This window comes from Cephus cinctus, unplaced genomic scaffold (assembly GCF_000341935.2).
Source record: "Cephus cinctus unplaced genomic scaffold, Ccin1 Ccin1_scaffold0215, whole genome shotgun sequence".
Taxonomy (NCBI): domain Eukaryota; kingdom Metazoa; phylum Arthropoda; class Insecta; order Hymenoptera; family Cephidae; genus Cephus; species Cephus cinctus.
In genome coordinates this window covers 1,084,253-1,099,967 of record NW_014332933.1, presented here as the reverse complement: position 1 = coordinate 1,099,967, position 15,715 = coordinate 1,084,253, and the positions used below count along the sequence as shown (strand labels likewise).

Below are 15,715 nucleotides of genomic sequence, written 5' to 3'. Positions count from 1 at the left end.
CACCACCCCCATGTATTATTCATAGGGAATCGTGACTGATATTTCCTACGTGGCGCTTTACTTTCGTTCAAGCCTCCTTCTCGTCCTCCTCGTCCGCATCCTTCTCCTCTTTCTCCTCGTCCTCCTTATACATATCTTCCTGGAGAAGAGGCTCCCCCATACGTCTCCTGGCCTCTTAGATTTCGTGACACGATGGCCCTTCCGGGTTACCTACTTTCTACATCGAGTAAAGCGATTTACCGGAAATTCAAATATTCAGCTTTTGCTATTTCTCTTTAAAAATTTTTTAAAATTTTTTTTAACTTTTTTTATATACACTCCTGGCATTACAATTCTTACACGTGATTTGCGTGACTCACGTGGGACTACGGATTTTACGTACAAGTACTTACACGCGTGAACAATATTCACGTGTGTCGATTCGAGAACCGAAGCAGCAATCCCGTACGGACTCTCCTCTTTAGAGGGTTTAAAGTTACTGGAACGGATGTTCGTGAATTTTGTATTTAATTGACGCTTATCACGTGTTATTCCCCGAGCATTTAGAACAATTCGAGGAAACTACAGTAGAAGTACGATTTTGCTTGTGCATAGAATTTCAGGAAATATTCGTAATTGGACGAACGAGAGGGATTACTGGATACGTTAAAAAAAAAGCGTTTTATAAAAGAAAATAAAAATCGTAATTTATTCATTGTTAATAATTGCATGAAATTATTAAAAAATTGATTCACTCCTTGTTTTAATTAGTCGATTATGATATCCAATATCAGCCCTGAACTTACCACGCGATGGACTCTATTTACATAATGAACTAACTGACCTACCTATCGTTATAGTAAACCCTGGAGCTGACAGGTACTCTCGCTCCTATTGGAAGGACTTCATCCCCTAATTCTGAGCTGGTAGCTCAAGGGTGCTCGCTGCCGACCAACGACGTCGACTTCTGGTGCTAGATTATTCTTAGTAGCGTCCAGAAGATATATGGGTTAGGGGTTGTACCTAGGGGGGTTGACGTCGAGTATCCCGAAAGACGATAACAAGGTCTTCGTTTAACAAGGCTCGGGTTCTTTTGAAAAAGTCATACAACGCGTGAAACGCCTTGTGCCGTCCCTTATTAAAAAAAGATACCGACCCTCGGAAATTTTTCACGTGGCGTCCAGACGCCATGCGTCGGGACGAATTATGGAATCTAATTGCCTGACCGTATGTAAATCAGAAAATAACGGCAAAGACGTATTGTACGCAGAAAATATATTTCACCCTTGTAATTAGGGTAACGAGGGGTAGATAAGGGTTGTCGGATCGAAATTGTAACTGCCAGGTATGACACGTGTAAATTGTACGGCTAGTTGAGGTCAGGAAAGACCCTTAAAAAATTAAGAGATGATACCTTGACAGATTCCATCTCAGTGCACTCAGGCCTGGGTGCGAGATAGAAAATACGTATAGCCTACCTGGCCCTGAAGCGAGAAGACGGGGTTAAGGGATCCCACGTGGCTCTTAAAGGACGTTAAGGTCCTGCTAATCCTGACCTTAATTGGAGACTCGCAGACAATCGCGTTTTGCCTGGGCTGGTTGATCAAGAAAAAAAAAATATAATAAATGAAGAGACCTTACGCACCCTTCGCATATTACCCTCGTGGAGAAATCAAGGGCCCGTCTAAATTATTTGCACATCTCCACACGTGCGTCTGACATGGATGCTCGTCGGAGAAGATGAAAGTAAGATACGGAGAGAAAAAAATTTCGATCAAGGAAGAAAAAGGGACAGCTCAAGAGATGTATACGATACGTTCGTATAAGGGAGGGAAAAAAAAAAGAAAAAGAGTAAAGGACGCACGTGAGACAGCGGGGCAAATCCGACCCCCGGATAATCGGCCGTCGGGTTATGTTATGTTTCACGGGATTCTTCGAGATTTAGAATAACAGCGATCCCTGCGCCTGGATTGGGGACTCTGCTGGGAATGGTTGGTTAGGCTCTATGGTTATAGGCTACCTCATAGAGAGAAGGTCCAGGCGGCCAGGCGGCCTCGTAGAGGAGCGCAGACCTACCAGAAGGGTGTCGCTCGTGGTTGGGGTAACAGTAGATACGTGACCAGAATCAACGAATGGGACGGTGGTTACTATCGTACGGTGTGGACACACCCTGTGGCCAACCTTCTCCTCGCGACCTATTGCTCGCTCACTCTCTTTAGCTATAGCTCCATCTTCTCTACTCTTCTCCCTTACTCTCGTGGATCTTGACCAACTGCGGTCGGTACCTGGTCGAAGGGAAAACTCTTTTCGAGAAACGTTACCAGCCTGACTGACTGTACCGCTTCTAACTTTTCAAACGGTTTGCGCAACTTGTTAAAATAAGGTTAGAAGATACTTCACTGATTTATTATCATTGGATCGCTTTAATTCAATTCTCGCAAAATGAAGGGAAAAAAAACGATCGGAACTATAATAGCACACAAAAAATTGAATACTGAAATTGATAATAATTTTGGAAATTTCAATTACGATTAATAACGAGGTGTGAACTTGTTGAAATTATCGAGTAAGGAAAAGAAAAGAGAAAGGCTCTCAATCGATCATGATCAATCACCAATCAGCGGTTTTGAATTTTCTCCTGGGCTGACAGGGTTGGCGGTAGAGGCTTTGTTACAGGGCTGGGAACTTCGTTAGGTAAAATCGTCTTCCGACGTCCATATAGCTTCTTTCGAAAATAATGAAAACCCTGCTTGTGTTCGTCGCGCGTCAATGAATCCAAGCCAAAGATACCTGGGACATCGCGAAACGCACCTTAAGGTATAATGAGTGGACTAGTCGCGACTATGAAGGGTTAATAAATGCACCTGCGATAGAAGCAATGGCGTGTCTCGACTCCGGTATAGGACACGGAGAGGGTCAGACGTGAACGAAGCCTGTGAAGCCCCACATTGGCACGCTTAGTTAAGTCGACGTCCACCTATATGAAGCATTATGCACGTGGCTCTAGGCGAGAGAGCGACAGTCGCGCTCACGAGAGATCACCCTAAAGGCTGAATAATAATAACCGTCAAGAGACTACGATCCAAGCAGTATATGGATCGAATGAAGAATTTTCTTAATTTTTCAACGAAAGTTGGGGTAAAGGGTGCTGAAAAAAGAATGAACTGTATACAACAAGTATAAAAACTGTAGTTATACAGATATCCCACATCTAACAGTTGATCCTGCAGCTCAGACGCAAAACATCATGCTCGATTCTCCCGGGCAAATTGACTCGCGAATCGGTTACGAAATCCAAAAGGTCCTTAACGACCCTCGATTATGGCTCCCACGAGCAATAAAATTTTCAGATAAATTTTCTCGACTCGCATAGTCCGTTGATGCACCGATCTCGAATTGCTCTCCTCCGAGAATGGTACAGTCGTTCTTTCGAAGCGATGCCCTGGAGCGAGAAGAAGTGACTGAGGAAGAAGAGAAAGTGAAAGTATCACGAGGAAAGAAAAGAAAAGGGATGAGTTAAAGAAAGTGGGGGTGGGGGGATGACAAGAAAGAAGAACTCGAAGACCGATTTCCAAGGGTCCATTCTTGCCCGTTCTCTGCCCCACTTGGTCTCAATTCGCCACGAGCGAAAACAAACAAATTTTCTTCCCCCTCTTGGATCTGAAGAAGTATGAAGCTGAACCTAACCTAACCTCGCGGAACCTTCGGGGACATCGATGCCATATAGACTAGGAACGAGTATCGGAACTGGAACGGAACAGTGGATCAGGCGAATCATTCCTACCGATTGCTGCTGGAGGTAGGCGGAATAATACATGAGAATGAGAGAGATCTCTCGCGTCTCTTCTGGTCCTTTGGAGGAGACTGGAATGGAACTTCGTTCGTGTGATTTCGTACGTTCTCGTATATTCTCGGGTATCCTCGTGTTAGCCAGCCAGGTAGCAGCGATCAGTCTTACTTAGCGGGACTAGAGTAGATGAAGGTAAGACTTTTACATCGGTCTTTAACGGGGGTTTACCTGTATTCTTTGAAAGGGATCAAAAGAGTTCAAAATTTGTTTTACCTTGTATTTTCGAACTGCGTTACTTTTAACGTGACGTATGTAGGGGATGAAGTTACTAGTTGGTCGAAATGTAAGTGGCTACAAGGGTTAATCGGTCGATAACATGAAAAACAGTGAGTAAAAGTTTTAGCCGAGTAAAAGAAAAGCTTGGATGTCTTGAAGGTAGGTGGTACTAAAGGGGATGCTAGTAAAGGGATGAAAGTGACGGAGGAATCGGGTTGCGGCCGATGGAGGATTTTCCTTTACTCCGGTAACCGCACGATATTCCAACCACCAGCTCACCAACCTAATAAACCAAAATCCCTAGCGATCGGGAAGCATTGAAATATTCACCAAGAGGATTCGGTGGGCTGAATGATTTTCAAATGCAATTTCGAATTATCAGTCAATTACGTGTAGAGATTACGAATTACAGATTTTAATGAATTCGCGTCGCAGTTTTCGCTTGAAAAAATTTATCTCCAGCGAAAAAAGGTTAACGTATTTTTTTTCCCCGAAAAAGAAATAATACGGACGATCTTTCATCTACAGGCATTAATCGTTAAACTCGAATGTCGGCCGTTTTGCTATATTCCAATGGTCTGCTTCGGTCGTCCAATAAAATACGACGTTTATATAAGAAATAATGAGAAATGACGTCATCCGTGTCCCACTCGGTTCTCCAACTTCCGAGTTTCCCCGTTTTCCACTATTTTGATACTCCCACTCGCGCACCCCTGTTCCTCGGGGATTAATGACCGCGACTCGTTTCCGACATTCCCGACAATCGATTGGGCTCCGATGCCGTCGGAAATCATGCGAAGACCCTCCGCTTGAGCTCCATCGTCTTCGGCCTGTCTAGTCAGCCCTTCATCCATTCGTTACGCGACACTTCGTCGCCCCTTTTTCAAGTAGCGCGAGAAATATAAAAAAAAAAAATGAACGTCGTATTCACTCATCGGGCTATTCCAGTTTATCGAAAAAAAATTAAACACCCCATTTTTCCCGGATTCACGTAACCCTTAATAATTAAGGGTATCTTTTTTTTCCCCGGTGACAAAGGATCCGCTGTAACGCCTACGCGGCATGTAAAGATCGGCAGGAGTACGAGTGTCATTACGTTCATGGACAATATGGCAATAAATTGTAAAAGCCTGGCAGACGCGGATCTTAATGCTTTCTGGAAAAAGTTATCGCAGCGGGATATAGCGACGAAAAATATTTAGTGTAGCAAGTCGAAGCCAAGGCAATCTTAACCCAGTTCACACTAGGCGAACATTGAGATTGTTTACGAGGAAATTATCCGATCTCTCCTAGGGACGGGCTGAGGAGTCGCAAGGGGTAGGAATTGCATCGTAGATTTAAGCCGGTTGGCCGGTCTGGCTGGCGACTTTTATCATCCCCTAAAAATTGTCGACGCCTCTCCAGCGACGTGTGCGAACTGAGTATGGAAAATGTATGATAAAAGGAATAAGCTTGAAGGGGCTGTACGGTGGGAGAAGGGAAAAGGGGGAAAAAATGAAAATATGAAAACATAGAGAGGGATCTTCCGAAGGGGTTGCAGCCGACTAGACTCTATACGGAAAGAGAAAGAACATGACGAATGGGCTAGCAGTGTCCGATTACCAAAGGCAATTTATCCGCGATCCGGCGATATCGGTCGAGAGGGCTAAAGTTACGAAACGCAATCCATTTATTGTTCTTTATTGTTTTTCTTCCGATCAAGCAAGATGGATGCCCGTCCATTGTCCATCCTAGCGGGGACCCTAATTGATTTAGCGTTATAGGCAGTTGCCCGTCGATTGCCCTATATACAAAGGGACCTCCGATAAAGCTGATAAAACTATCCCCTCTAAAGAGAAGAGAAATTCATCCCCTCTCCTCGTCCTTACTCTTTCTCGGAAGGGTCAGTACTCACGATATAGATCGATACATAATGCCAGTAGAGGTCTTCGAGCGAGTGCAAAAGGTCACGGGAGAGTTGGAGAAAATTGGTGAAATTGAATTTTGGTGAGAGAGGAAGACGGGGAGGAGTACGAGAAGAGAAGGAAATAAGGGTGTAGAAGTACGAAGATGTAAAGCTTTATGATATTCATTTACTTAGAGGTCTGACCTTTTCACTTGTTTTCTAATGCTTTACCCAAGTGAACTAAGGGTTGTTCTTGTCTGCATTACACCCTCTAAAAATTCTTATCTTTTTAAAGCAAGGGTTGCACGGGGTCGGCAGTAAAGGCTGATGTCGTGGATCGGATCGATATCGATAATATATATTGATGTGTCGATAGTCACATAAGACCCTTCCGAATCCCATAAGCAGGCAATAGAAGAAGCTGCGAGGCTCCGGGCTGGAGCTTCCTGAAAATGTCGGCCGGTCCCGAGGGATTTTTCTGAGCCAGGAATTTTTACGAGGTTTCAGACATTTCCTTATTTCATCCCCTGCACCCTATTTCAACCCTTTTATATTCCCGTCCTAAAGTTTTAGGCACGAGTCGAATCGCGATCCTCCGCACCGACTCCTCTCGTTTCCTCTTGTTTCCTCTATTTCATTTATTTCGTTTATTTCATTTATCTCATGTCTGAGCGCTCAGTGCGAAAAATATAAAACTTTGCGAATTGAAAAAGAGAAAAGAAAAAGAAAGATCAGAAAGAAAAAGAGAACTTTGAAAAATCAAAGTCTCACGTTCACGCGGCTTCCAACAAAGTTCCTACCTGGCAGGAAGAAATTTCGAAAATCTACCAGCGAATCGAAAATAAAAGTTTCTGCTTCAAGTTAAATAACGAGTACGCGAGTGGGTCCTGTCTCTGTCCATCAAGAGTGCTAAGAATTATTTAAACCACCCTCTAGCGCCCGGCCGTCAATACTTAAAAAGTACAAAAGTTTACCACCGGCCTTATTCGATACATTGCCTGCAAGTGGATGCTTATACAGGTACAGTACAATGCAAAAATAATGCTAAAAGTGCAACTCCGCTAAACGACCCATTCGTACACTTTAGCTATATCAATGCAACTTTTGCTGGTAACTGTACGCACTCTTAATTCCTACGTAAAAATTGCGCGATAATGACAACAGTCAAATAGATAACTTAGGAATGTAGTCAGACAGGCAATTCAAAAAAGCCCATACTACTTGCAGGATAATTCCATCTCGAGATCATCATAGCCAAGTCTCCAGTATGATTATTGGAAAGTCTCAGGTTTACTGAACACACTCTGGGGAAAAAGGTGCACCTGTTAGCACGAACACTCCTTAGCATAGAGAGTAGCGTCGTGATAGCGAGCATAAACGAGGTATGTTCTTCGTAATGGAGTGTTTAGCTGGAACGAAAAGCCACGAGATTGTATCGGCAAGGGGATACTTTTGCAAGAGCCTTTTGTATATATATATATATAGAGTACAAGTACGCGTTGATATTATTCTCAAGCCACCCGGTATCTTGCAATACATAAACAACACATATGCAGCCCGTAAGAGCCTGTCTCTTCTTCGGGTATGTATATTTGACATGTAGACTTTTCATTAAAATTCCTTGTTTACAAGTTATGCCCATACGTGCACGCGTATGCATATCTACCAACCCCTAAACGTAAACTAATCTAAGGGTGCGGAGGGTTGGCTGATTCGAGAACTTTCTTCAACCAAATACGTAACTGCTTGTCGATATCTTTTTTAGTCGGGAAAGCTCACGGAAATCCCTTGCGTTATTTTAACCAGTCTTAATAAATGTTCAGTTTCTGTGTAAAATTGATCAAAGCAGCCCTCCCTTCAGTTCGGACCCTTATACCTTAGTAAATATTTCCTATAATTGTACTGACAGAATCTACTTTACACGTGACCATTAGTCTCTTCCCAGGACAGAATCGCTTACGTCTTCGGTGCCTGTGGAGTTATTAATCATTCTCTCGAAGAACCGGAAGCCAAGATAGCGGCTGTCAAATCGTATTGGAAAATTCAGTGTATACATGTTTTTTTACTTTCTTTTTTTTTTTAATCTCGCAATACGTTACGAAACTTTCGTCACTTCCGGTAAGTTTGTCGAAGTTCCGATTATTTCTTCCACCTCGCACCTTCCGCTTCCTGTCTTTCCACTTCAATGTTCTCTCGTCTCCTGTCTATTATCGTAATGTAATGTATACATCGATAGACGTATAATCTCTATGTCTATATATTGGAGGGGGGTCTAACCACAGTTTCTCAAGAAAACTTCCACGGGGAAGATAATAAATTTCATCTCGATTCCTCAAAATACAATGGTATTAACTTTCCAATGTAATTTCGTAACAGGATGGCAGCTTTACTTTATTTTGAAAAAATAATTATAAAAAATGTTAAAAAATTTTTGAACGACAAAATCATCACGAAAAATTCTTATTGCCATCGCTATAAAATACCAATTGCATTTCCACCAATTGACATGATACAGTAGGTTTTAATCGTAGTTAGTTAAAAAAAAAAGTGCCACGGTAACTCGACTCGTAAAGAGTTAAAGAAAAAGTTCCTTAATTGGATATACTACAGTTTCCGGGTAATGCTAATTGGAAGTAAAGGTATACGCAAGGCATTAACGAAATCCAGGTAATTTACGTGTTATCTGATAAGGGAAAGGATATACACCAATTTGGAATAAGGAACGAACCGAGTAAGCTTTTAACCGCGATAGTAGAATCGAAAGGAGGAAAAAAGGTGGCGTACGTACAGACAGCACGTAAATCACGCGTTAGCGTACATTTAAAAGATTCAAATTTCCCGGGTAAATGAAAAAGGGAAGGTTTAAGTGGCCGAATATACATTTACCAGGAACGACGATAAGACCGTGCGATTACGTGCAAGATGCAAGTGCCAGTTAAACGCAAACAAGTTATTCCCAAGAAAGTTCAAAGTTACGTTACATCGACTAATTTCGATGCTCCTTGATGATTAGAGGCGACGCCGACGTCACACTTGCTAATTAGACGCAAACACGAAACCCAACGGGACAATGGCTGCCCTTAAACAGAAATTTGTGGACTTCCGCTTGGTCTGCCAGTATTACCATGGAAACGCGAAACGGCGACCGAGCGGTGCGAACCAACTGAAATACATAGAAAATCGTTAATCAGCGACCTAAGAAGGTATTTTCGTAATTTCTCGTAAAACTAGACAAGGACAGTTAAGCAGGACACCGATAACAGGAGTTTCCTGTGGATACGATAAATCGCCGGAAGTAGACAACCAAACGATTTATAGGTACCACCCTTTATGCAGGAAGTTCGATATCGATTGAGCCACATATACATATATATAGCACATTACATTCTCGGTGTTCAAATAATTCCCGCGCGTTATCTGCCCTACGTTGTACAGTGACTATCACGAGTAAGCAACCCAACGATGAAAAAAAATATACAATGTAGATTTCAAAAATGCCGCCTTTCTTTCTAAGAGAGCTTAAAGCTGTCGATCCATAAAATTTGCCTGGGCGAAAGTAATGGTCCAAGGAAATGCCCGAGTGGATTTCCCTTAATAATCCGTGAGATGGAGGAGAGGGAGCGCAGGGGATGTCGAGCAAACAAATTTAATCAAGTTACCCGAGCGTGTCTCGAACCCACCCCTTTGCTCTAATCGACGACGAGAAAACCACCCTTACAACTCGCAACATCACTGATTTCTAATCAATAGCCCATTCCGCCCTTGGACGGACCCTCAAGAAGTGAAAGCCCTTCGAAGTACATTCTAATGATTCGTTAATACGAAAAATACAAAATCATCGAGTGTCTCTGTGGGTTGTGTGTAAGGGTTGAAAAAAAAAAAAAATAAATGAAGGGTGAAATTCTTTCTCATTAACAATAATACTTGATTCCACTTCTCACGTTAGGTTAGACAGCAATTGGACGGAGACACTATGGCCGCTGCTTAAGACGTTGATTAAGGGATGTTTCTCACACTTGGATGCTGGGACGTCCCAGTAGGGTTAATCAGCAAGAGACGGAAGTTCCACCCTTAGCTTCCTCGTACGCTCTTCGCAGACTCGTCACGTCCGAATTCCTTGAAACAGTGGCGGCCCGTGCTTACGTCATCGGGCGTCTCTTACCGCGGAGTCCTAATGGCGAATCAACTTTATATTCGATACTCGATTCGATCAATATTGATCTATTATTCGTGGAGATGAGCCATTCGGAATAGACTTTGAACGATGTGTCAGGATTTGAGCCGCGCCGCGTATCATCGTGAACATCCACGATAATGGCTTCGGATTACGGCGAACGTTGCTCTGGCTCCGATTAGACATTCTCGAGTGACCTGCCAACATAAATTTCCGAGTAAGCGGCCATTTGGTTTAACCTGAGAACCTTAGCGGTTCGAATGAGTTTGGCAGACGAGCGGGTATACGTATACAATTGCATGTGTGATCACGAGGATATATGTTTCCTAGGTATGTTTATATATATATATATATATATACATATTTTTGAAATCCCAATATCTCTGTCTCTCTCACTCTCGCTCTTCTCGTTAACCCATTTAGCCACGACAGAGCAGCCTGACAAGGAGTGCAGGACACGACAGAGAATATGGGACTATTAGGAACCAAAAAGAACGAGGGAAGCTGTGGGAAACAAGAAGGGCGATGGGTAATGATAAAATGCTGCTGCAGTTTTTCTTTTTTCATTTTCATCTCCTCCCATCGGCTTCCGTTTTCTGAAAATCCCTTTCTCGCGTCATTTATTATTATTAGCTGGCAATTTGACGGCACCTCGAGTGCTGCGACGGAAGTGACTAAAATTCTACGTAAGTTTCCCATTCGATTTGGCACCTTTATCCATCGTTTCGAGGGACTCGGTCGGGTCAGGGCACTTTCTTAGGGGTCGTGAAAAGGACCGTTTTTAAAAGTCACAACCCCCATTTACATGGGGGAAGATTGTCGTGTAAAATTTCGAAAATGGCACTCGACCCTTCAATTTCTTCGTGTAGGTCGAAGGGGTCCAGCGCTTTTTCAAATGATACGTAAATATCTTAAAATCTCGAAAAAAAAAGGTCCTCAGGTACCATAGGGGCCATAGCCCACGGGGCCTGTGCACCCCTTGTACATTTGCCGGTACTTCGATCCCTCAACCGCTCGATTAACCGGAGGTGCTGGAATATGAAATATCTTCCTGCGCCCCGTATGTCGTAAACGAATCCACCAAGAATAAACCTCAGGATTTTATTGTTCTCCAATTCAGTCATCCGACGGTCCCCAGAGCCGGCAGCCACGGTTTCTATACGAACTCGTGACACGAGGACGTAAGAGATAATTTGTTTCGTTCCTTCAGCGAAATTCAATTTATACAGAGATTTATACACGGATTCTCCTTCTTTTGGCAAACACGATTTACCTGCATTACATATCTATATACATATGCATTCGTGTACGAACCAGGATGCACTTTACCATATGTTCCGTACTCGGGCATATAACATATATCGTATTTACTATATCTATATACGTATATATGACACATACAATTTTGCGTTAAAACCCTACGAAACTCGGACGTGGAAATTGGCGGCAATATTTGAACCGTGTCGAAAGAATATAGGCAAAACGTGCAAAAGGTAGGGGTATCCCGGATTCCCATGGATGGAAAAAGAGGTCCTGCGAAATGGAGCCCGATTTCAATAACAATTCCGGGTTAGTTGTCTCCGAGGAAGAACTTCCTGAAAAGAGAAGAGACGCGGGCACGAGGCACGGAGAGTGTCCTGTGTGTGGTATATACCTATAGGTTTATTGAGAGACGTGTGTGTCCGTGGTGGCGAAAGACATTGTCAAGCTCCTGATTGACATTATTGCACTGCGATTGATCCGAATGGCAGGACCTTTAAAAGGATACGTGGATCCTGTCCCTGAGGATATCCGATATTCCTTGAGGATCGATATTATACTTCGAAATTGCCCTTTGTTCCCTGTAGTCTAATTTATCTTGAAATTATCTCGTATCCTGTGATAATTATCCTTGACAATTAGAAGGATACGTGAGGAGCCTCGTGAGGATCATATGGCTCCTGGTAGAATATCGAAAATTTGCGAAATTCAATCCTGTAGACGTGACGAAATCGTCGATTGAATGTTTCGCTTGGATTTTTGAAAAAACTATTATCATGATAATGATAATAATAATGATATGGGCTTTATCGTTCGTCTTGTAGGCAAAGGGCAAAAATGAGTTACGGGCACAACTGCTTTTAATTGTTGGCTAAAAAGTGAACAAATCCGTATATTATGCAAGTGACATACTCAAATTGCAATATTTTGAAATATCAGTGTATTTTAATATTATAGAAATTTTAATGATTTTTTTTTTTTTTTGAATTTTATTATCCTACTTTGTACTTGTGCTTTCTTGGAGAAACAAGCTTTTTGGTAACAAAATTAATATTGGGGTATAAAACAGAGGGTGGTTCTTCGTTTTACAGTTTCGTTCGATACCTACGTAAAGAAAAACTTAGTAAAATGGTTTCCCTTTATGGCGAATATTGCGTTCGGCCTGTAGAACAGCAGCAAAACAAAATTGCTAAAAAAGGAAAAATTATAAAACTGAAAATCTCGTCTAGAAATTTTTTTTACGAAAAACTCGTTTCACTGTTTTTTATAAAGATTCTTATTTTCCTTCTATCAATTTAGCCCTCGACATTCATCTTATAATTTAGTAAAAACGGAAAATTAAAGAAGGTCTGTCAACATCTTTTCTTTGGAGTCTTGTTTCGATTGAATTTTACACAAGTATCTTTAGTAGACGCTGAGAACGATCAAAGAGACCGCGAGATAATTATTATTAATTCCTTTTCCTCTTTTTTTTGTGTCTCGGTCTTTTCTTTTTGTTTTTCATTTTACATTACGACTGAGAAAAGTATCAATAATTCCGAATGAGCAGCGTTAACGCGATTTCCAAATTCCATAACCTCACCCTCGACATTCATCCTAACGTAGATTCGCAATCATCATGTAAAATTGAGGGACAGAAAAAAAAAAGAAATTTTAGGTAATAATCATCCCTCATTGAAAAAGTTTGAAGTTCGTCCCTGAAGAAACTGTTCCTTTCATCAAGGATAATGTGGATTCTCATAGGACCAAGGACGATCCTAAAATTACATAACACCCTTAAAATTGAAAAATAATTTTCAAATTTTTTTTCAAAAATTTCCACGTCTTGTCGCTATCTTTTTTGCAGCATCTCTTATTGCGATAACAGAACTCAAGCTACTGGTTTTTCCGTACACTTTGAGAAACGTTGACGCGCGCGTGACCCCCCAAGGGCCAAGGTCGCAGAAAAGCCCAGAAAATTGAAGCCACTGACCGAAGCCTGCTCCGAGATTAACCGTGGGATTACGCCAAGATGGATTAGTTGCAATAAACTTCGCGACGGAATTATAGACTTCCCTGGGAGATTAAGCGAAATCATTTTCCCGAAAGACCATTTGTCACGAAAAGCTTCAAATGGCGGAGTAGACGAGGGCAAAGTAGACTCGAGGTACCAGGTATTGCATTAAGGCTATGAATAATAAAAAAAATATTGATGCCTCCCCCACAATCCAATTTTCATTCGGAATAAAATTAATTTGATTTTAAAAAATTAGCTGATTGGACAAATTATTTATAAATAATTTATCAACTTTATATCTGATCACGTCTCGAGCCATGTACCCTGTCCAGGGGCCACGTCCTTAGGGGCTTACAACGCAAAAGAGTCCCCTCATTTCCAATACCGACGCTACACCCTCATATTTCTTCGTCCTACAAGATTTCAATTTATATACTTTTCAACTATCCATAGAGACATTAGTGTGTTCACATATGATACATATATGCCTACTATATTAACAACGGGTTATTACCAGAAGATGTTTTGGCAAGTCGCGCAACACTCTCGATCAATTATTATTTAGCTAGCATAATTACACGAGCGCGCCCAATTACCGTTCCCGCCGAGATTTATTCTCCGCTAATTAATCTCGTTTAATTAAAACACGCGGTCGAGACTCGCATTTTGAAAATGCGATTTCAGAGCAAAGTAGCAAAGGGCGACCAGTGCTTTTGGTGTGTGATAAATTTCTTATCCTACTCAATTTTTTTTCTTCCCACCCCTACGGCACATAGTAATTTAGTACCAATTTTCTCAATTAATGTATTATCTACCATAATCACCTGGTCTGTACACGTTTGTTATGAAAAAAAAAAATGAATATTCTTTTTCATCCAACAATTCCAAAATTCTTTATTCAAAGTTTTACATACAGACGAGTTTCTTCGTTTTAACCTGTTCCCTTGAGCTAATTGTATAAAAGCGGTCCAATTACGCGAAATCCGTAATTCATGTCGGAGCAATTATTCGGATTTAATTAAAACTCTTGCGCAGACCAAAGTCCCGCCGACACGGAGGAATTATTAATTTATATCAAAGGATCCGGCACGGTTATCGATAACAAGCTTATCTACGAGTCCAGGTTATCAACACTGTTATACTTTCGTTATTCGTTCTTGTCAGAAGAGACACCCGTTATTGGTCCTGAACTCTCTAGCCTCAACATTAGTGAAGTGGACTCACGCGTATCTTTGTCGTTAACCTGTTACGTAACTGTCCATTGAAATACACACAACGCCGATAAAAAAAATTTTGAAATTTTCCTTTCAGGCGGAATCTTCACGGAGGATCAAAAGGACAGCCCGTCGGAGCTGGCTTTCAAATACGCAATTTATAGGATAAACAAGGACAAGAGTCTTCTTCCAAACACGTCACTAGTATACGACATCGAGTACGTACCGAAGGACGACTCATTCAGGACATCCAAAAAAGGTTTGTCTTATCTCGTATATTATCAATAGACCTCCCACGTGCGGATAAAGTCACTTTCTCGTGTCAGAATGAAAGAAAAGGATTTTGGGCTCTTTTGAATTTACCGCCAAAGCGAACATTTTTAAGATTAAAGGTAACTCCCTCACTCTGCGAAAGTGTCTTGATCCTTGGATTTTTCGAAGAGTCAAATCAAATGCTGTCTACGAAGGTATTGCTTTCTTAAGAGGAATAGTTGAGGATCAATGAAGATCACAACGGAAAGGCTTTTATTCTTTGGTCTCTTACGAAGAACAAACGAAGCAATTTTGAATGAATCCTGTCAACGGAGTTTTCCGGTATTGAAAACTGTATTTCCAGTAGCTATATGTCTATGGGATATGTTTATATTTCGAATAAGCATCGTCCCTCGGGAGACGCTTAAAGCTCCCAGCCGGAATACAAGAAGAGAGAGAAAAGGACGCGAGATCAGCGAGATTCAACCTTACAGTTGATGAAAGTGGAGAGTTCGATAAGATACGATCGTTCGATCTGATAAAAGACAAAGGGACTTCCGGTAGAGCTGAATAACCAAGAAAATTGGTTTACCAGTTGGATTTTCCGAAGGTTTCTAAAACAAGCCTAAAATTGGAAAAAAGGAGAGAGGAGAGGCATAGGCAAGTGGAAAAGGACGAAATGGGGTAAAAAACAGAAAAGGAATTGGAAAAAATCGAGATTTGAAATTAAGACGAGAGGGTGGTGGGGTGAGTCGCACCCAATCAACTTGAGCTAATTAATTATCCGTTAGGCTCGGACCCTAATTTTTATTAATCCAGTATAAAACCAAAAAAGTTACCGGTTCGTTGGTCCAGATTCTCTTTTTCTCCCCCCCCCCCCCCCACCCCC

At 41.7% G+C, this 15,715-nt stretch overlaps 1 protein-coding gene across 20 annotated transcripts in view; it reads left to right on the top strand.

The window, feature by feature from the left end:
- LOC107265421 (glutamate receptor ionotropic, kainate 2) overlaps nt 1–15,715 on the top strand; it is a 92,866-nt gene that overhangs the window by 32,535 nt on the left and 44,616 nt on the right. For all 20 annotated transcript variants that reach the window (XM_025082268.1, XM_025082265.1, XM_025082266.1 and 17 more), the window contains one exon: nt 14,672–14,833. In XM_025082268.1, coding sequence (XP_024938036.1) covers nt 14,672–14,833 — 162 coding nt within the window. The remainder of the gene's footprint in view (nt 1–14,671; nt 14,834–15,715) is intronic.